The sequence below is a fragment of the Colias eurytheme genome, chromosome 9, assembly GCF_061535395.1.
Source record: "Colias eurytheme isolate Ceu_HAF_F1 chromosome 9, ilColEury1 Martin Lab GWU primary, whole genome shotgun sequence".
Classification (NCBI taxonomy): domain Eukaryota; kingdom Metazoa; phylum Arthropoda; class Insecta; order Lepidoptera; family Pieridae; genus Colias; species Colias eurytheme.
The window spans coordinates 11365890-11386425 of record NC_142988.1 but is presented as its reverse complement, the minus strand read 5'-3'; the positions used below and the strand labels follow the sequence as shown (position 1 = coordinate 11386425).

The window sequence follows — 20536 nt, the reverse complement described above, 5'->3', positions numbered from 1 at the left end:
GTTGTACTCATACATTCAGTGGCTTTGAAATTAGGTTCCTTGTAACTATTTTAATTATTTATTGGGTTGTTTGTTAGGTTCTATAGCCTTGATGGATAAGTAACCTGCACAACAACGTTAGCCGGGTTATCTAGTTTAACTAAGTATAAAATATAGCATTTTGCAACCAGTATTAAGTATGACCAATATCTGCTTTTGGCCGTTGAAGTAAAGTAAGTAGTATGTATTATGTATTGCTTTCGCAAAGGGCAGTTGCTGCTAAGAAAATAATGTGTCGACGCTAAATAAATATTAATAAAATTAAATTTGTAACTCTACGGGTAACATTCCAGGATAGTGGTTATATTTTCATCGTGGATGAAGATGACATAAGCTTCTTTGAGTTAAAAAATTTAGGGATTATAGTGAGAGAAAAATAAAACATCAAATCATTTATTAACACTTTATTAGTTGTCTTTTGAGAATTAACATGTTACAATATTCGTGTTAGTTTAGAAAATGTGAAACATCAAGAAAATAGTGTAAAGGACACCATAAAAAGGTTAACATTATGTGCATTCTCATTGGTGTAACTAATTCATTCATTTCCCATCGCTTAGAATATAATACGTATGGTGGGATTCGATACAAATATAACTTAAGATGGTTTAGACTTTGTTTCAGTCTTCCGTCGTGAAAAATTATGTGCATTGGGGTAATTAAGAACGAGGGAGATATTCAAAAGGTTTATATTATACGGTTTATGCGTAGAAAAAGTTTTTTATTCTATGAAAGTATTAAGATTATGATAATGCTAATGGTTTGATTGATATCTTTATGCAGTTACTGGGAAAGGACTATTTTATAGAAACCCTAGGTTCGTAATTAGTCCAATGCACATTACACTCTATCTATTAGCATATTTAATTATTCGAGTGGTTTTTAGTAACTTTCCATAGCTACCGTTAATATTAGTCATTAATGAGATATGCCTTAAAATTAACATTAAAAATACAGAATTTTTAAGACTGCCAAATTTCACTCTGAATGCATTAAACTAAGTCATCACTCAACATATTTATCGTACCTTATATACTATGAAATTACTGCAAAATATAACCTAATTAAAACACGTTTTACAACCTACAGGACTTGTGTGGTGTAAATGCATTTATTATGCGAAATTATTATTAAACTGGCAGTTTGCTGATTATTGACATTATAATTATAAATTAATATATTTTTAAGGGTTTTTAAACAGGATGTGAAAATAAATATAATAAAAAGCCAAACAAATTGATCATACAAATCTAACGAACTTTTAGTCATGTACCCGTGCGTTATATAAAATTAATGCCTATTAAAAAGCCAAATTTTCACTGTGTTCTCATAAAGTTTGACCAAAAAGGTCAAATGTGTCTAATGTACCGGGCTGTGTTACAATAATAGTGTTTCTATAAAATTTCGATACGATTTCCATCTCAGTACAATGCTACCCTGTTCCCTTTACCTTTTCAAATTCTTTTACTACCGAATTTCTTCAAAAATAAGTACCCACTGCCTACTAATATAAACAAATCTAATATATTATAATATATACTATATAGTTAATGATATTAATAGTTATTTTATATACTGTTTGTGTGTGAATATTATACTGAAATTATTTGTTATAAAACCTCTAGCATGTTTGCATAAAATTTATTTTTCAAATGTCCAAAATTCTTAGGAACCAAGTTTTGTCAAACAACCACTAAACCCTTTAATTTTCATTTCTAATTATCAAAGTCAAAATTTCCGCGAGATCAAATCTCGAATAAGAAAAAATTTATACAACCACATTTAATAAGAATTTTACAATTTAATCTACAAACGTGCAACGAGTATCTAGATCTATGAGAAAGCCTAGCTATTATCACTATCGGTGACGGTGGTCCCGGTCATTCTGATCACTGGATTCTGGTTGGAATCACTGGAATCACACTCTACCATTAAAATATCATCTGGACTGTCATTTCTATCCGAATTGCTCTCTGTATACGTCCCGGTGGGCGATTTGTCTTCAATAACCGCTTTTAAGTACGATTCCCTGTCCATTATAGACGCGTCTCTCGCCAACGCGAGCACGTCTAACGACATCATACTTTTGGATTTCTCACTTTTTCCAATCGGTATCGGGTTTTCGTACACCACTTCCCTGCTTCTGGACTTCATTCTTGTTAGATTTGTCTCTTTGCTTTCATATTTCGCGGTGTTAGTACTGGTTGATGGCGCGCTAGAATTCCTTGGCGGGTTTGCGGTTAATTTAGATCTTTTCTGTTGGTTGTTTTCCTTCATCATCAGCAATTGGTCCAGTTTGTTGATCGTCTCGTTGAGCTCTTGCGCCCAGGCTTCGTCTGTTTCAATGTCTTTTGGTTTGAGGGCTAGTTCCCTGACGCGCATCCTGAGTTCTTGCAGACTGGTATCTTCATCTTTGTCTATATCTAGTTGATTTTCATCATGTACTGGGTCTTTTTCCGCGCCCACACCGGGCTCTCTGGGTCCAACTGGTATGGAATCTTTATCGGGTGGATATTCACCCCTGCTTCTGTGTATCTCTTCGGAAATTTCCTCTAGAGCTTTCAGAGACTTCGAATACCGGAACTTTGCATCTGCAATTTGACGCTGCAGTTTTTCTATCTTTTCATTTTGTGTTTGCAGTTGCTCATCACACAATTTTTTCTCTTCGAAGTAGATTCGCGATTTGATTATGTTCCGTTTGAGATTCTCTTCAAGCTGAGTCACCTTTAAGAAAAATAAATATACATTACATATTTCGATGAAACGCAAACATTTTTAAAGACTGTGAACGCGAGTAATTTTTGAATGGCGAAAACCACTTATGGATAAATATTTCAAAGCTATAGTCGTATGGTTACTAGATATTGTTTACAAAACTATCTTAAAGGTATCGAAAAATGCGCTTTAAGATAGAATGCAATAACTCACCTTTCTTTCAGCGGTGATGTAGGCGGCAGCTTTCTTTTGATGTTCACGACCACTCTCTGCCTTCCTCTTTTCTGCGTCCATAACCTGAAATATCAAAAGAGATGAATTTTTGTATGGTGATAAACTTATATCCATAAAAAGAAGGAATACATTGCTAATCTAAAATCTATTGAGTATAGCAAAGTAGGAAGAAGGGTAATGCTAATGGCCCCTCACTTATTGTACAATCCTCATAGCGTACTGCATATGTATGGTACTTTGACCCCAATATTCTAAGCGTAAATTTGATTAAATTACACTTACTTATTTCCTTATTTTTTTATACAATGCTCTCACAAGTAAGTAAGGTATGACTTGCATGATTTTAAGTGAAGGCTATGTTTTCCAAAAGTTTCCCTCTTCGATTATTATATCTCAATATATTTTTTAAGGAACTTTACAATATCATACGTTGACCTTAAGTCATAAATATACAATATTCCAATGAAAGTAGAGGATCCCGCATAAGGTCGACCTTCACTTATATGTTTATTGTTTACTGAGTAAAAATTACATTTTATCAAAAAATGAGAGCGAAGGTAGATTTATCTATGCGAGGTCTATGCGGGTTCCTATAGTTAAGACTGTTATTTCTAACCCTAGAGAATTTACCTTAATAATGGCATGGTTGAGCACCTCCTGCCAGTTGTTGTCGAATTGCCACTCGTCCTGCTTGCTGACGAAGCGCTGTTCAGCTAATGTCACCGTCTCCTTGGCTGCTGCGTGCAATTCTGAGAAATATATAAGATATATTATAATGAAATTTTTTAATGTAATTTTACTAAACTTAATATAATGAGTGTAAAGATTTAAGTCAGAGTTGTGATAATTTGAATTATTTTAATGATAAACTGATTATTAAAGTAGGTAATTATTTAAAAATTAGAATGTGTTGAAAAGAAACCAGATTTTAATACAATTTTGATTGTTAAGATTATATTAGAAATAAGCTGGTCGTAGCTTAACCATAAGACCAAGTAATGTAAATAAAGAAGGTTCAATTGAATTAGATATGATTTTTGTTGTTTTATGTAAACAAGTTTCTTTTTACATTATTCTAGAAAAACAGAACAAAGTAAAAATTACAATTAAAGTTGTTAAAGTAATTACAAAATAATTGCACCTTTGTTGTCCTTCAGAAAAAGATAAATTAAATTAATGAATATGTGCCTTTATCATGAATTAAATACATATATTACTATTAGTAAATAACATGTGTTAATATATCATTTGATATTATTTTTAATTCATGCCTTATCAAATGTTTGGACATATTGTAATAGCATGGCAACAATTGTCATTTAATAGTGCTCATACAAATCACTATCTAAAATAATACATTGTTTCAAAATAAATGTTTTATATGGAATAACTATTTTATGAACATTTAATCAGACCATCCAAATAACGAGGGATAGGGTTTTTTAATCCGTATGTATGTAGCCCTGTATTTGACAACCGTCCGTTTTCATTATTTTGCAGTAAGCTTTTGGGTAATTTGGCCATCTATTAGGTACCCAAAAGCTTATTTTTTTAGGAAAAAAATATATAATATTTTATAGATACTTACAATAGCAATATCCGATAACGACTTCGAAACTTCGACCTTCGCTTAAAATAATGGTTTCTTATAAAAAATAATATTATTTATTAAATTGTCTCATAAAAGTAAATAGCATCAAACATATACGAGTGATTACAACAGTTATATAATTACACACAGCTGTTTGTTGTTTCACGTGATGTGCAAGGGAAGCGTTTATCGCACCAGTTTATCAGTTAAAAATACACCAGTATTTGAACAAAATTGCAAATAGCCAACTGTATTTGGAATTAATGTTTACTATGAATTTTCCGGCATCAATGTCTAAAATTTATTAAATACCTTCTAGGTATATGAAGAATTAAGCTTTTTAGTGGAAAAAGTATTTTGTGCTTTTTGTTTTGTGCTTGGTATAAACAATAATATAATAATAATGGTATAAATGTATAATCGGTTTAATAATTAATTATCTGTGTAAAACATTTAAAAATTTTACGCCACATGGCAGATCACAGCGGATCACCTCATACAATGTAATAACCTATAATACCTGTGACTCACAATAAACACTTAATTTGAAAATAATTTTAATTTGAATTTGAAGTTTTTAACTAAGAAGTCAAGGTATGGATCCTTACATCTCTGAAATAATCCCTTTATTACAAAATCAACACAGCTCTCTACTTTTCTATAATGATCATTTGCCTAATCACTAATAATAAACACATAACAAAACTTTTCTAAACTTGACATATTTTAAAATAATTATATATTCGTTAATGCTGAATCAGTTTACTACAAACATACATCACAACAAACTAATCAGTATACCTACGCCTATTAGGTTAATTAACATAAGCAAAGAGAATTCCTATATAATGTATTCATTCAAAGAACGGTCATACCTTTTCACAGCCAGTGAACAACGCAATACATATATGCGATAGAACCATAGGGATGTGCTTAAAATAGATGTGGTACCATTTCTGATGATATAAACCGGTATATCTTATACGGGATGTAAACATCGTAAACGGCTAGTTAACTGTCGTAGAAACAAATATAGTGCTTTCTCTTTGCTCTATATGTGGATTACTGTGTTAAAAAGTACTTTTCGATTATACTATATGTATTAAAAATAGCTGATTTCAATTTTTTTAAGGGCTTTATAAAAGTATGTTCAGAAGGATTCGTTTTTAAAAGAACAATGCAAGAAAGTAAATCAGCACTAGGAAAGACTTTTTAAGCTATTGCATAGCTTCTATCGCGGGCCTTGAGCGCGGGGTCCGAATCCAGAAATTCCGTAACGAAAAAACCTCACACTCCCCACTCCGACGGGCACGGAGGTGTGGCTTGAAGGCATAGCATGCAAAAGCTTTACCGCGGCAGTCCCCGAGTGCCACACGTCTTTTTTTTTTCTAATTTTATTTAGGGACTTTGAGTCAGTCCCGTAGTAAGGAAAGACTACGACGGACGTTATAAAAATTACCTACCTTACACACTACTATATCCTGTCCCATAAATGTACAAATGACACACATTTGCAGTTTGATATAGCTTCATATAAGATACTAGGTTTCCGCCCGCGGCTTCGCCCGCGCCATCAAAGAAAAACCCGCATAGTTCCCGTTCCCGCGGGATTTCCAGGATTGCGTCATTTTCCCGGGATAAAAAATAGCCTATGTCCTTTCTCGGGTATCAAAATATCTCCATACCAAATTTCATGAAAATTGGTTCAGTAGTTTAGGCGTGATTGAGTAACAGACAGACAGACAGAGTTACTTTCGCATTTTTAATATTAGTATGGATAACCGTAATACCGATACCGAAAACGATAATCAATACCGGTATGGCTTCCCGTATTGATCCTACCTTGTACCTTTATAGTGCATATCATGTGGGTTACGTAACTGAGGTGTGATGTTGGCGTCATGTAAATTGGAGCTAATTCACAGAGCAGACTATCGTCTATCTTCATAGCGTGATCTAATTTACCTTAATTATCAATGCCGCAAAGAATGATGTAACAGTTTAAATAAATCTAAAATTTATATGCAATAGTTATTAGTAGAAAGGTGAAAAGTCAAGCTGTACCTTTAAAATACTTAAAGAACTTTTTTAATTATTCAATCCATACTAATATTATAAATGCGAAAGTAACTCTGTCTGTCTGTCTGTTACTCAATCACGCCTAAACTACTGAACCAATTTTCATGAAATTTGGTATGGAGATATTTTGATACCCGAGAAAGGACATAGGCTACTTTTTATCTCGGGAAAATAACGCAATTTTGACTGTGCGGGCGAAACCGCGGGCGGAAAGCTAGTATCTGATAAATGTCATCATTCATGATATTTCGATATAATTGCATTAATTACTTTGTAGATAAAGTTCAATGTCGTTAATTAAATTATCTACCTATATTTGCATATATATGTTTGATAACGAAATAAATTGCTGAAAAGAGAGTTTTGCAATGTAATGTTTATATTTTAAACTATCTATTGAGAATATGGGTTCGATCACTTGAAAATAGGATTATTCGATACTATTTTTAAAGTGAAACTTTTATTACATCGTCTCAAACTTTTTGGTCTGTGTAGCGCATGTCGCGTGTATCGCGGCTGCCGAGTAGGTATACCTAATCGGCAGCCGACCGTCACGCGACATGCGCTACACAAAGCAGTGTTCGGAACCGTTCGAACAGTTTCACTTTTACCGTGGTTTCATAAAACCACACAACATTTTTATCTAGAGTAGTTTCATCATAATATTATGTTAATTAATTATTAATTATTATAATGCGAATGAATTTTAATTAAAATAGCCATGTTTACCAACTGGCTAGTTTCCGTAGATTACTACTAGCCTTACGTACTATTGCATGACGACATTTTAGCATTTTTTTAAATATTTATAAAACTTAAACTCAAATATTTATTTATTCAAATATACTTCTTTTAGACGCACTTTCGAATCGTCATTACATATTTTTAACATTTACCACCGATTCGGAAAGCAGTATCTATGGAGAAGAACCGGCAAGAAACGCCATAGTTGCTCTTTTAAACATAATATATCATGAATGTGAACACAATAAAATATACGTAAAATATATCCAGAAATTTTTCCTCACCTTGACCGCGGGCAGTCAAGTGCGAGGTTGGTCCCCCACGGGAAGCGGACAATTTGCCAACATCGCGATAAGATAACACTTTATTATTTGTACATTATTGTGTAACACGCAAATTATTTTTCTTGCAAAATTATATTTAAGTATACAGAAATAACTGTAGGAAATCAGTATCACTTTATTTTTTGTGACGTAACAAAGCCAACTTCCTTCTTTTCTCTAGTTATCAAAATTTATCTGCAATGCGCCAAACAAAACTGAGAATTACCTAATGGGACGTTCCCACTTAGTTTCTAAACGTATAGTCACCCGCTACTACTAACCGCTCGCGTTTACGCGGTTTAAAATATTATGTTTACTAAACACTCAATGGGACAGTCCCACAAGTACCAAACGTGTGGTCACCACTCACCGCTCGCCCGCTGGAACTGCACTGCTGCGCGCTGGCACTCGGAGCGCGCGCTGGTCGCGGCGGCCACCGCGTCATAGTACGGCCGGGACTTGTCCACGCACGTGCCTAAACGCTTGGTCAACGCTTGTAAACGGCGCGACGTCTCGTTCAGTAGCAGGTGGAATGTTTTCATCGACTCCTGTTGAATATCAAGTTGATATTATTGTTTGAATTTTGAGCATCTATTAATTAAATATTGTTCAAGTCTCTGAAGCTCCTTATCTATACTAATATTATAAAGCTGAAGAGTTTGTTTGTTTGTTTGAACGCGCTAATCTCAGGAACCGAACCGGTCCGATTTGAAAAATTCTTTCGGTGTTAGAGCGTATACGCACTATGCGGGTAGCCGCATTGCGGGTAGCCGTCCGGCTGACCGCAAGCACAATTATGTACGTAATATTCATTTCTATGCGCACTGCGATGCGGCTACCGCAGACCGCACAGTGCGCATAGAAATGAATATTACGTACATAATTGTGCTTGCGGTCAGCCGGACGGCTACCCGCAATGCGGCTACCCGCATAGTGCGTATACGCTCTTAGATAGCCGATTTATCGAGGAAGGTTATAGGTTAGGTCTATAAAATATATATCATCACCCTAAGACCAACAGGAGCGGAGCAATGCGGGTGAAACCGCGGGGCACAGCTAGTTTTTTATAATAATATGGGTAGAACACGAATCGAAGTATTAATAGAATATTTAGATATTTGGATATTATGTTTGTTTATTAATTATTTATGCCAGACTGCATGGTAATTAAATTTCATTTTAATGCCTTCCGATTCTGACTTCCAGCGGTAGGTATATCGCAATTCATATATACCTTAATCTGAAATACTATAATAACAAAATGAAAATCAATACTTCACTTCGATCAATATTACGAGAAACAGTACAAAAAGTACCACACACGTCTAGCAATCGATACGTTATTAATTACACGTATCTCTATGAGATAACGACATAGAGAACACAAAGCTCATATTGTATTCAATCGCCGTGGATCAATCGTGGAATTCATGTCAATTAGGCTGAGGCCGCATTACGACTTTTTCCCGCAAGCGGTATACCGCTAAAACCATACAAAGGTACAGATAAAGGCCCGAGAAGCCCACATCGTTAAAAAACTGTTTGCTGTCAAATGTCAATATACACCTAACTACATTTCTATTAGTTCTATGAACTACATTGTGTGGAATCGCAAGTTTTTACGAATAATCCGCGGTTTGAAAATTTGTCGCGGGAGAAAGCAAGAGATTCAATATTCGTTTAATTAAATCATAAAACAAGGCGGTTGAAACGCCGCGTTTAAATCGTAGTGTGGCCTAGGCCTTAGCGGGGCAGGGACCCTTTCTAGTGACTACAACTCGACTCTCTTGGGCGCTTTCGAGTGAAAATACACAGCGAAATCGATATAATTAAAGAAATACTTATTATTCTATTGATTTGTAGTATTTGTGTGTAGCTGTTTTGATGTTCTTTCGATTTACACGCTAGGTACTATATATCTTTTATTCTTTTTACATTTGTGTACTAATGTTTTTAACCGCCGAAATAGCGTTACATGCGCTATCTAACACCAAAAATTTTTCAAATTCGGACCAGTAGTTCCTGAGATTAGCGAGCTCAAACAAACAAATTCTTCAGCTTTATAATATTCGTATAGATTCAACTAAACTGTATTATAACAGTGAAATACACTGCATTTACATTTTATTACCGCTACATGATAAATTGATGGATCTTCATATTATTGGCATTATCGGTTAATATAAAAAACTACAAGCTTCATCAATACGACGATATAAATCATTATTCCGTTCCGATTGAGCGATGTTATTTATGATTAGAAAAATAAACATATACGAGAATGAAGGAAAAAATAAGGCTAAGGTTAACTTATTTTTATATCATAAGTACATTTTTTATTTATTTTCACTGATAAACATTAGAATGTATTATTTTGTGAGTGCTTAGTCAAATCAAGGTAGACTTTTATCTTGGAAACAAAAGAAAATATATATGTAACATGATTGAGTTTATTTACTTATAGCTAAGGAACGTACGCTATAATTATTATGTGAATAAACGCAAAAAAAAAAAAACAACATAGACGATTCCATATTTACAATAATTTGTCGTAATATAGAGCCGTCAAAAAACTGCAAGTCTGTTTATCGACTATTTACCTGGCTACGATGAAGTAAAACAAAAACTTCTATATTTTGTATGTTGCACTATAATTACACGAAAAAAATATATAATGCACTATAATTAGCAAACTAGGTACACATCATCTAATATCTAATATATTATAGTTTGTAAGGATGTATGGATGTTTGTTACTCTTTCACGTAAAAACTACTGAACCGATTACAATGAAATTTAGCACACATATAGAGGGTAACTTGGATTAACACATAGGATAGTTTTTATCCCGGAAATCCTACGGGAACGGGAACTATGCGGGTTTTCCTTTGCAAACGCGGGCGAAGCCGCGGGCGGAAATCTAGTAATTCAATAAATTTATATCATACTAAGCTTAATATGATATTATATGGCCTGCATAAATTAATTTTAAATATATTAGATTATTCTTTACATTTTGCGTTATTTTTAGTACTCAAATAATATATGAGTTCTATGTCTTATGTTATAAAGCTGAAGTTTTTTTTTTTGTTGAAGGTACTAATCTCAGAAACTTCGGGTGTAATTTCCAAAATTATTTCAATGTTAGGCACTATATGGGTCCGATTTAAAAAAAGTATTTCAATATTAGATAGCGCATTTATCGAGGAAGGCTATATTATATAGGCTATAGGAGCGGAGCAATGCTGGTAAAACCGCGGAGCACAGGCCCTCTTATACATATAATTCCAAACCCTTTAATCATAAAAAGGTCTTCCACTTATCTCTCGAATGTATTCTATAGAATCTAATAGAATCTTTAGAATTTTAAACTATGTATACTACGGAAGCAATAGCCATAGCGGTGCCATGATACCCGACACGTCGTCATCCTTCAAGTATTCCAACGAGTTATAAGCAGGTTGTTGTAATCTTGACATGGGCACGTACTATGTACTATGGAGTAACAGGATTCCGCTGCCTTGTTATGCAATATGACGGATTAGCCATATTGTTAGCTATAAATATATAGAGGTTTATTATAGGTTTAGCAGACATACTGTTACTTATGGTATATTATCACTACATAGTATAAAAGTCACTTTCTCTGCCCTTATATCACCATGTATGCTTAAATCTTTAAACTATGCAACGGATTTCGATGTTGTTCTTTTTAATAGATAGAGTGGATCTCGAGGAAGGTTTCAGTAAATTATTTATTAGGTTTTAGACAAAGCGGGCGAAGCCGCGAGCGGAAAGCTTATAATTTATAAGATAATGTAACTTTTTACCTCAGACTATGGAGTCTGAATAAAATTGAAAAAAAAAATATCTCTTGTCACCCAGTGATTAAGTAGATAAATAAAATAAATATGGCCCCGATACAAAGTCTAATCATTTATAACTCTAGAAAGCCCAATCACAACAAGTTACAAGTTTTGCTCATAAAACCAATTAGCCCATGTAGCAAACCAAACCTATGTAGCAGTTTTGGCAGAAATTCTAAAAGTTACTCAGTTTTAGCAAATATAACAAAAGTTACTCAGTAAATAACATCCCCATTATTAATTAATCTTAATCTTCACCATTAATAATCCAGACAAACAACAAAACAGGGAGATATCTGCTAACAAGCCAGGGAGATTCACCCACTTTTCATATTAATTAAAAGTGGGTAAACTCGTTAGCTTAAGCTAGATTAAGCTGACAAGACACGCTACCGTTTACATATTGTAATTTTTTTAACATACATAATATAAATACGAATATAAATTATCAAAACATTGTATGATAAAGATTTTTTATTATTGAATAATTAATTAATAACCTTGACATTTCTCAACCTTGATGATAACTACAATATTTTATAGGTGCAGCAAATATTGGGTCATTTACTTGCGTCCTGTTTTTTGTGTCGGTCTAAAATCTTAATAGGTCCTATCGCAGGTAAAAAATTTAAACATTTATTAGTCACGTATGAACCTTCAACAAAACAATACACTTTTTACAAAATTGTAAGTAGATATCTATAAGATGTAAGATGGATAAATAAATAGGTTCATTATTTTACTAAACACCTACTAAGCATTAGTCCACGAGGTGAATGATTTTCAATCAGAAACAAGCCCCTCAAACGATCAAAGGAATAAGCTATCGCGTCACGTCCCATCCAAATATAAATTGTATTAATCTAATTTCCTATAAACCTTTTACGACCCATCGAGCCAACGTCACTCATACTTAACAAGGCATCATCGTTACGTAACAGTAATGCGGCATTTTAATATACGAACTTTATTGGATGTACCAGCCATGCCAATTTATAAAGGTTAAAGTGTGATTTCATAATACACCGGAGAGTAAACGGGTCTTCGAACAACTTTAACGTGTTATTTTTTATAGTGAACTAAATGGTTGAATCTTTTAGGTAGTAAGAGTATCAAGGAAGGTCAATGAAGACCAATTAAATGAATTACTGGATATCGATATGTCTGGTCGGATAGTAAAGATATATCTTTTAATAGGATATAATAACAAACTTGTAACTACTTCTGTTTATAATGAGCCATAATACTTATTGGAATTTTGCTGTTATAGGAGGGCCTAGATAGTGAGAGTAATTTTCCATTAGACCTGGATTTGTACAGGATAAAACATCGAAGAGATGTAAATTAGCTATTGGGATAGGTGCTGGTGATAAAAATAGTGTAGTTACATCGAATATTTATGGTTCGATTCAAGAGCAATAGCCTAATAGAACATATATATTCGAAACAAACACAAATGTGCTACACGTTAACAATTTCGAAGATCTTCTGCATAGTGAAGAATAAGTGTTCAGAGAATTAAAAAAAAATTGGAAATTTAAACATAACCAGAACACGAATCAGTCCAACACACAACATCATAAGTTACTAACCTAGTTACATTTTCATGACCCTTAACGAACCGATCACAAAGATCCTTGTCGAACGCTTGACCAAATGGAATCATAAATCAACTCCTTACATTTATTTGCACAAAGGTGACTCTCGATCTCGACATGTTTTGTCACACTTGTAACTAGCAGTACGGTACATACATACACCGGTACCTACGTAATACGGTAAATATCGCGTTACAATGGCCCTGGCCCCTGAATGTTTAACGACTGGAGCCAGCTGTGTGCCCGAGCGTGAATTCTTTATACGGAAACGACTTGCTGATCGGCCCAAATTCACACTCCTCGGAGTTTGGATTATTGAATACATTAATGAAAAGTGAAGATGATCTTGCACAGATCAAGTAGAAATAAGAAAAAAATAGTTAGGTTTATATTTTTAGCAATTCGAGATGACTCAATTGTGTGATTGATGGTGTTATCAATTCTATCTTGTTTTGCTTTTAGGAAGCTGCTTATTAAAAAATAATTTATAAACAACATCATTACCTATAATTTTTAACCCAAATGATTTTATTTGATACATATCATCAAAACATAGATTTTCTTCTCCAGTCGAGATATCTAGGACACGACTGATTATAAACATACATCATTGCTACGAGTAGTTGTCTGCTTATTAGAGCTCATAAAATGTATATTGTTTTCAATTCAGCAAACCAATGTACAGTGAGAAATACAACCCTTTCTTGCGAAGCCATACTGTAAGGTATCCTTCTTATCTTTTAAAAATCGGCTTTACGCTTCTGTAATATTATATGCACTTATCCCTAATAATATAAATGCATAACTATGTATCAATTGCACACAGGTAACAACTGTACTTGGTGATTTTAGGGCCAACTAGTGACTAGGCCCTAGAGGATATAATTATGTGGGAATAACATTTGATGGGGCTGGAATAGGGGAGGTAAACCGGAAACGCATATGGCGAAGTTCTACGGACGCTAAAGAAAGTTACACGCGTGTAAAACCGCGGGCGGAAAGCTAGTATTTCATATCTATAGTAAGCCATATATACAAGTTTATCTTGCACGGAAATCGACACGCAACCTCTCACTTTCATCGTAAGCTCGCAATATCTTGATAAGTTTTTGTTTTAGCTATTCGCGAAATGATCCGATTCCCATTGTGGTACTGTTCAAGTGAAAGTGTTTTTGTTCGATAACCATTAAATGCTGAATTTACATTACATTTCGCAATCAGATTAGTAGATAGATTTTCACTGCTTATTTTGGTTTTCCAACGAAATTATGCGAGAAAGATTGCTTCTATTATAAATTGAATACAGCCCTTACCAATTTAATTACAATTTAGTTACCAATTTAATTTTATATAAGGCTCTAATCTAATACGTTTATGTAAAAGCAATAATTTTTCATATTTCAATATTATTCAATATTAAAGCACTTTTATAAAGTCACGACAAAATTGAACTTAAGGAGATATCATTAAAACATCTTAAGACATGGCTGCGGGAGATTGAAAATATTAATTTCCTATGAGATTGCTTTTCTTGGCTTTCTAGAACCAAGTTCCGCAAGATGCCGTTTAATAAAAAACCGGTCAAGAGCGACTGCCACTCGCTTGTCAAGGGTTCCGTACGTACTTGCCTTGTGTTTGTCTTTGACAGGTTGAGAGGTGTGTTGAGACGTATGTCTGTGTACATAATAAAAATTCAGTACAAAGCAAAGCGTATTTTTACTTTAGAACATCGATTTGTTATTCTACGCACCCCTCCACACTTAGTACGTACACCATTCACAAATACAAATATTAAACAAGATAAGGAGATTCAGATTAGCATTAGCCTTGAGTACTATAACCTAAATACCTACTATTCCTACATAAATTATATCAGTTTAGGTTACAGAAATTTTTTTATAAAATACAGAATACAGTTAAAAACTTAATTTACGTTAAAATCAGATCATGTTGTAACAAAATAAAACGTGTGTGCCGAGCACACGTATCAGAAGTGAAACTTCTTTGGCAAGATTTAAAGAAACCAACGTGACGGTATTGCCCTGATGCGACTTCGTAATTTTACTCTCAACGCGCCTAAAGAAGTTTCACTTCAAAAAAAATAAATAAAATATTAAAGAAATTGACTTACATCAAGCTCCAGTTCCAACTTATTGATCTCATCTGTGGCCGCGTTCAGCTTCTCCAGCTCCACCTGAAACCCGCGGAAGAACTTGAGACAATCGCACGGAACCCGCACCCTGTACTCCCAAACGTACGGCAATAGCAAACAACATGTAGAGACGGGAAACATACGAGACATCGTTGTGGCACAACATAGTCGTCTTATCGCGAACTATATCACTATCTATCTCTCGTGATAACACTTTTATCTTACTAAGAGCTAGCGCGCAAGAGCAACTTTTGTCTCCGCAACTATTTTGTCTCTCCCATCAACTCTATGGGGAGTTGCGTCGCTACGTGCGCGCACTTTCTTACTAGCCCATAGAGTTGATGGGAGAGACAAAATAGTTGCGGAGACAAAAGTTGCTCTTGCGCGCTAGCTCTAAGAGTAGGTACCTTACAGATTGTTTCCTGTCCCTACAAAAGCACCTAGCCATATAACCAAAACGTATACTTACATTTTACATAAATCGACTCGCATTTATGACACGGTAAAGAAAACGTCGCATTTAAATTCTTATTATTAAATTTATTTCCGATTACAATTAAATTACATAAACATTACATACGCCGTAAATTTTACAATACAAAAATATTTCATTACCAAATTCAGTTACGCATCGGCTATCGATTCCATTTTTGTATTTTTCAAGAAAAAAAAATATGCAATCTGGGTATGCAATATAATTTGACAGTTATAAATAATACTTAAGTCATATATAATTATACAAATTAATGGAATGGTTCAACTGTACTAGAATAGTTTATCTACACTATGTATGTTATATGTTAGTTACTGAACACTTCACTTTTGGTAAAGTTCGACATCTACGAGACATGTTAGGCCGTGCTGCATTTGTTTCATAAATTAACAATAATAAAAAAATAACAAAATGAGATTACACTGGAGTAAAAAATAAAATTCTACTGCACTAGAGAAAACTTAAAATCATTCTTTCAATTTCAATTAAAACATTCAGTTCCAGAAACAAAATTTAAATTCATAATAATACCTCAATTTTAGAGATTCAAAAAAATCAATTACATTGATTGAATCCTAAAAAATAATTCATATGTTAACAAATTAAACAAAACATTTTTTGCAGCAAAAAAATACACAACTATAATAATAGATGTACATATATGTATATCAATATGAAAAGATAAAAGGAATATAATCAAGTTCTTTTGTAGTTAACATAAAATAAAAATAGTACTACATAGCTAAGTCGGTGGTCCCCCTACAAGAGCCATCGCAATTAAATCTACCAAATGAACTTGTCTGATGTACAGATACAGGTACATTTTTCACATTTAAAAAATACACCAAGATTTATTATTGCACATGTGGGGGCCGTGTGCACCTAACATTAAGAAAGCCATGACCTATAACAAATATATCAACTTTAATATTGACCTCAAGAGGTAGATAAAGAGCAATAAAATTTAGAGATATACTAATGTAAATAAACATTATTAATTAACTGTATATTTTGATACTCTGAATGCGATGCTCATTAAAAGGATTCACTCTCTTAAAGCTTAATTCTCTTGGTGCATTAACTTACTTTAAAATGTTATATAAAACTTTGTGATGTCTTTATTTATACAGATTTGTGGATGAAATTTACGCAATGTACAGAATTATGGGATCATTAGAAAAATGGCACGTCTCTATATAGAGAAATAAGTTAGTTCAGCAGTGAATACAGATTACATTCGTAATATAAAATGCTGTTAATAATTATATTAAGTAACTATAACTATGATTAATATCGAAATTGACAACTAACATGAATTAAACAAATCTTTTGTGGACAGGAAACAGTCCTATAAGGTACAAAACATAAGAAATTTTCCAAAACTATGCCTCATGAACAAATTTACATCCAGCATTTTTAAATGATAAAACAAATATCAGTGTAAGTCACTATCACAAATATATTTGCCAGAAACGAAACGTCGCTTTACGAGCGAGAGGCGGTACCCGCTCCCGATTAGCTCAAACTCGATGCCCGATAACGTAGCGCCTTCGCAATTAAATTGTGCTGAAATCGTCGTTTTGTTCGATGGCCCTTTATTCAACTCGAACCTCGCCTTCAGAGAACCGACGCCCCTATCTTCGGTGTGCTGAGACAGTTCTGTGAACCGCCACAGTGCTTGCTCTGTCTCAGCGTTCCAGATATTTTTCGGCATGGCTATGACATTCCGGACTGAGCCTGTCATAGGCACACAAACTGATACGTTCAGCAGTGGCGATGGAGGACTCATAGCATGCAAGTTGTACTTATAATCTACTTTTAGATCAGTGTGGTCTTGTTCACACTTCCAATATGACACCATTTGCAGAGGACAGGAAGCGGCGCCTGTTTTCGGCCGTACCTGGTATTTCAAGATATCAACATTGAAATACTGAGCCGTCGGATTTTTCTCCGATTGTCGTTTCAATAATGATGTCAATGCGGGCATATTGAATTCCAATACAGTACTATCGCGGGTAGACATCATTGTGTTGATGCTGATAAGCTGCTTATTTGGCAAAACATTATCCAATCTGTGTATGTTTTTCAGCCTAAAGCAAAGTTTGGCAGGATTTGGATTGTTGGCTAAAACTCCAACTATTCCTGTTGGGAATGATAGCATCATATCACCAGACATTTTAACTTGACACTTGGATTCCTCAGTGCCTCTGAAATATGAATGAATAATTTCATGAAATGCAACAGCTAATGGAATAGTATCTGCCATGCCTATAGTCAGTGGAGAGGGGCCTCTCGATCCTGATGATCCCGCAGTTCGGAAGTCACCCTCTGAACGCCTCGACGGTGGGCGAGGAAGTGAAATAGTAGAAATAGTGGGTGTTGACGTTCTAAAATTAGACTGAACAACTTCCCCTACCTCAGTAAAAAGATCGCCAGCATCTGTTGTAGAAGTTATAGGAGTTGGACTTTCAAGCAAGTGTGTCGGATTTCCTTGTAGAGGTGCATAAGGATTTGAAACATTACCATGAGGTGAAGTGGGATTACTTACATTGGGACTTGGAAAAGAGTTCAAATCTACAAGGTCACTACTTGCTTTACTGGCATTGGCGTTTGAACCACGGCGGGTAGTTCCTATTTTGTAAAGAGATATATTCTCTACTGTTGCTCTCAGCTCATCGACACTTGCAGACATAGGTGGATTACCATTACTGATAGGTTTAATCTCCACATGAATCTTTTGTTCCCTTTCTTCATCGGAATCTGAGTCTGTTGATGAATAGACGCTCCCCTTTTCATCTTTAGGTCTAATACAGTAACCCTCTTCGTCAACTTCAGGGGAATTCATTAAATCCTCTTTTGTAGCAGCCTCCTCTTCCTTTTCTTCCAAATCTGATTTCTCACCAGCATTTGAGTTCTCTGATATTTCATCCTTCTTCTTTTTGGCCTTTTTCAATTTCGTCTTTGTTCTACGGAACCACTTTGATTCTCGCAGGGTGGTTCTGTTCATGTTGTCATCTTTTTCGGTGGTAACTGGTGTGGCTGGAGTACCACTTGGACTTGAAGGTGCTGAACAGGGTGCGACACCTTCAGGATTAGTACTTGGTTCATCTTTACTTTGGAAATTTGGGGTAAACAAATTTAAAAGAGAGGTAGTTCTTCTTGAGGTTTTAGTTGCAAAAGATGGCTCCTTTTTAGGAGCTTTAGCTACCTGAGCAGGTTTGTGTGAACCATTGGATACAGAAGAAATCTGATCAGCTTCAGATATTGAATTATTTGCTGAACTTGGCTTTGGTAATGACAGAGGTAGATCCACAAGATTCCCTTTTTCTATTGCAGTATACTTTTCAATTAAGAACTGCTCCAATAGTTTTTCGACAGTCAATTCAAGACATTGATGCTTAAAATCTCTGTGCACTTGTCCCATCAGATCATGATTATTCTGTATAAGGTCTGCATATGAGTTAACAAACTGTTTCATTTGTTTTAGATGTGCTTCCTCTACATCTTGGAAATGTTTGCATGTTTGTGTCATCTTCTTTTCAAAGTCCTGCTTTACAAAGTTATACTTTTCAGCCAGCTGTCTATAGTCCTCGTGAAGCTTCTTTATTTTCACTTCAGCTTTTTCAATATCTTTTGCTGAAGCATTATCCTTTCGTAGCTTTTCTAATTCAGCAGATTTTGTTGTATACACATCTTTAGCTTTTTGTAAAGCTTGCTTAGTGTTTTGAATCAATAAAACAACTTCAAGAGTGCTTGATTCGGAATCTTTCACAGCTTTATGTTTTTTGTGTAATTCTTCAGCATAGCGGGCTACATCTTTAACCAGCTCACTTACTTTTTGGAACATATGCTGGTGTAAATTCGACAATTTTTCTGCCGAACACTTGAGCACTCCCCAAAAGGGAGCGAAAGTACCTTGGGCACAGTTACTGTTAGCTTGTTTCGCTAGCTTCGCTAAAAGTTTCGAGTTCGACTCCTCTATGTTGGATCGTTCTCTAAGATACTCCGAGAGTTCTTTACTAGCTATGAGTCCGTATTTCATGTTTTGATATAAAATATCGTATCCATTGTGTTCGTTGGCGAAATAATCTACAAAGTTGACACTCATCTTTGCTGTTACAAAGGCAACGTTATAAAATTACTCAACACATGTTATTGTCACTGACTGACCTGTATTCTAGGATCGAGCTCAGTATCACCATTGTCGTCGGCTGGAATTGTAAACGAGGATTCTTCCATTGTAACGCCTAGAGCTAGGAAGCCACCCAATCACCTAAATTACATCACCGACACAATAGTTAGTAGCGTCACCTTCACTTCGATATTGCAAAAACTTTAACGTACAAACATAAAAATTACATACTAATACTTTAAATTTGACACTAATTTGTTAATTATTAGATTGTAATCATATAACATTCCAATACAATAAAAATAAAGGAATGAAAAACTTTTCAGATGACGTCCACCTCCTTCCTTCGCTTGACGTAAACGTAAACTCATCATAGACAAGAATCAAGATTATAGCATTAATGATTATTTTTATGGTAGTGATGTGTTAAAAGTTAAAACGGTAAATTGTTCGATTTGTTTATCACCTGACTAGCTTTCCGCCCGCAGCTTCGCCCGCATTATCAAAAACTTAACAAATTATATAGTGAAACGTTCCTCTTGAATTTATATATCTATTTAAGAAAACCCG

At 34.5% G+C, this 20536-nt stretch overlaps 2 protein-coding genes across 3 annotated transcripts; both read right to left on the bottom strand.

The window, feature by feature from the left end:
• Positions 1 to 435: 435 nt before the first annotated feature.
• LOC149906142 (SH3 domain-binding protein 5 homolog) lies at positions 436 to 20329 on the bottom strand. 2 transcript variants are annotated; one of them, XM_090105944.1, is made up of 6 exons: positions 20005 to 20329; positions 15321 to 15383; positions 8096 to 8273; positions 3619 to 3737; positions 2968 to 3051; positions 436 to 2763 (listed from the first exon to the last, which is right to left on the bottom strand). In XM_090105944.1, exons 1-6 carry the CDS (start codon positions 20071 to 20073, stop codon positions 1885 to 1887), a joined length of 1392 nt encoding a protein of 463 aa, XP_089962070.1. In that variant the 5' UTR covers positions 20074 to 20329; the 3' UTR covers positions 436 to 1884. The 2 variants fall into 2 exon arrangements, with proteins under 2 accessions (XP_089962070.1, XP_089962068.1); XM_090105942.1 differs by lacking the exon at positions 20005 to 20329 and having other exon boundaries at positions 15321 to 15745.
• On the bottom strand, positions 15861 to 20006 carry LOC149906143 (F-BAR domain only protein 2). Its single transcript, XM_090105941.1, has one exon. It carries the CDS (start codon positions 19940 to 19942, stop codon positions 17270 to 17272), a length of 2673 nt encoding a protein of 890 aa, XP_089962067.1. The 5' UTR covers positions 19943 to 20006; the 3' UTR covers positions 15861 to 17269.
• Positions 20330 to 20536: the final 207 nt, after the last annotated feature.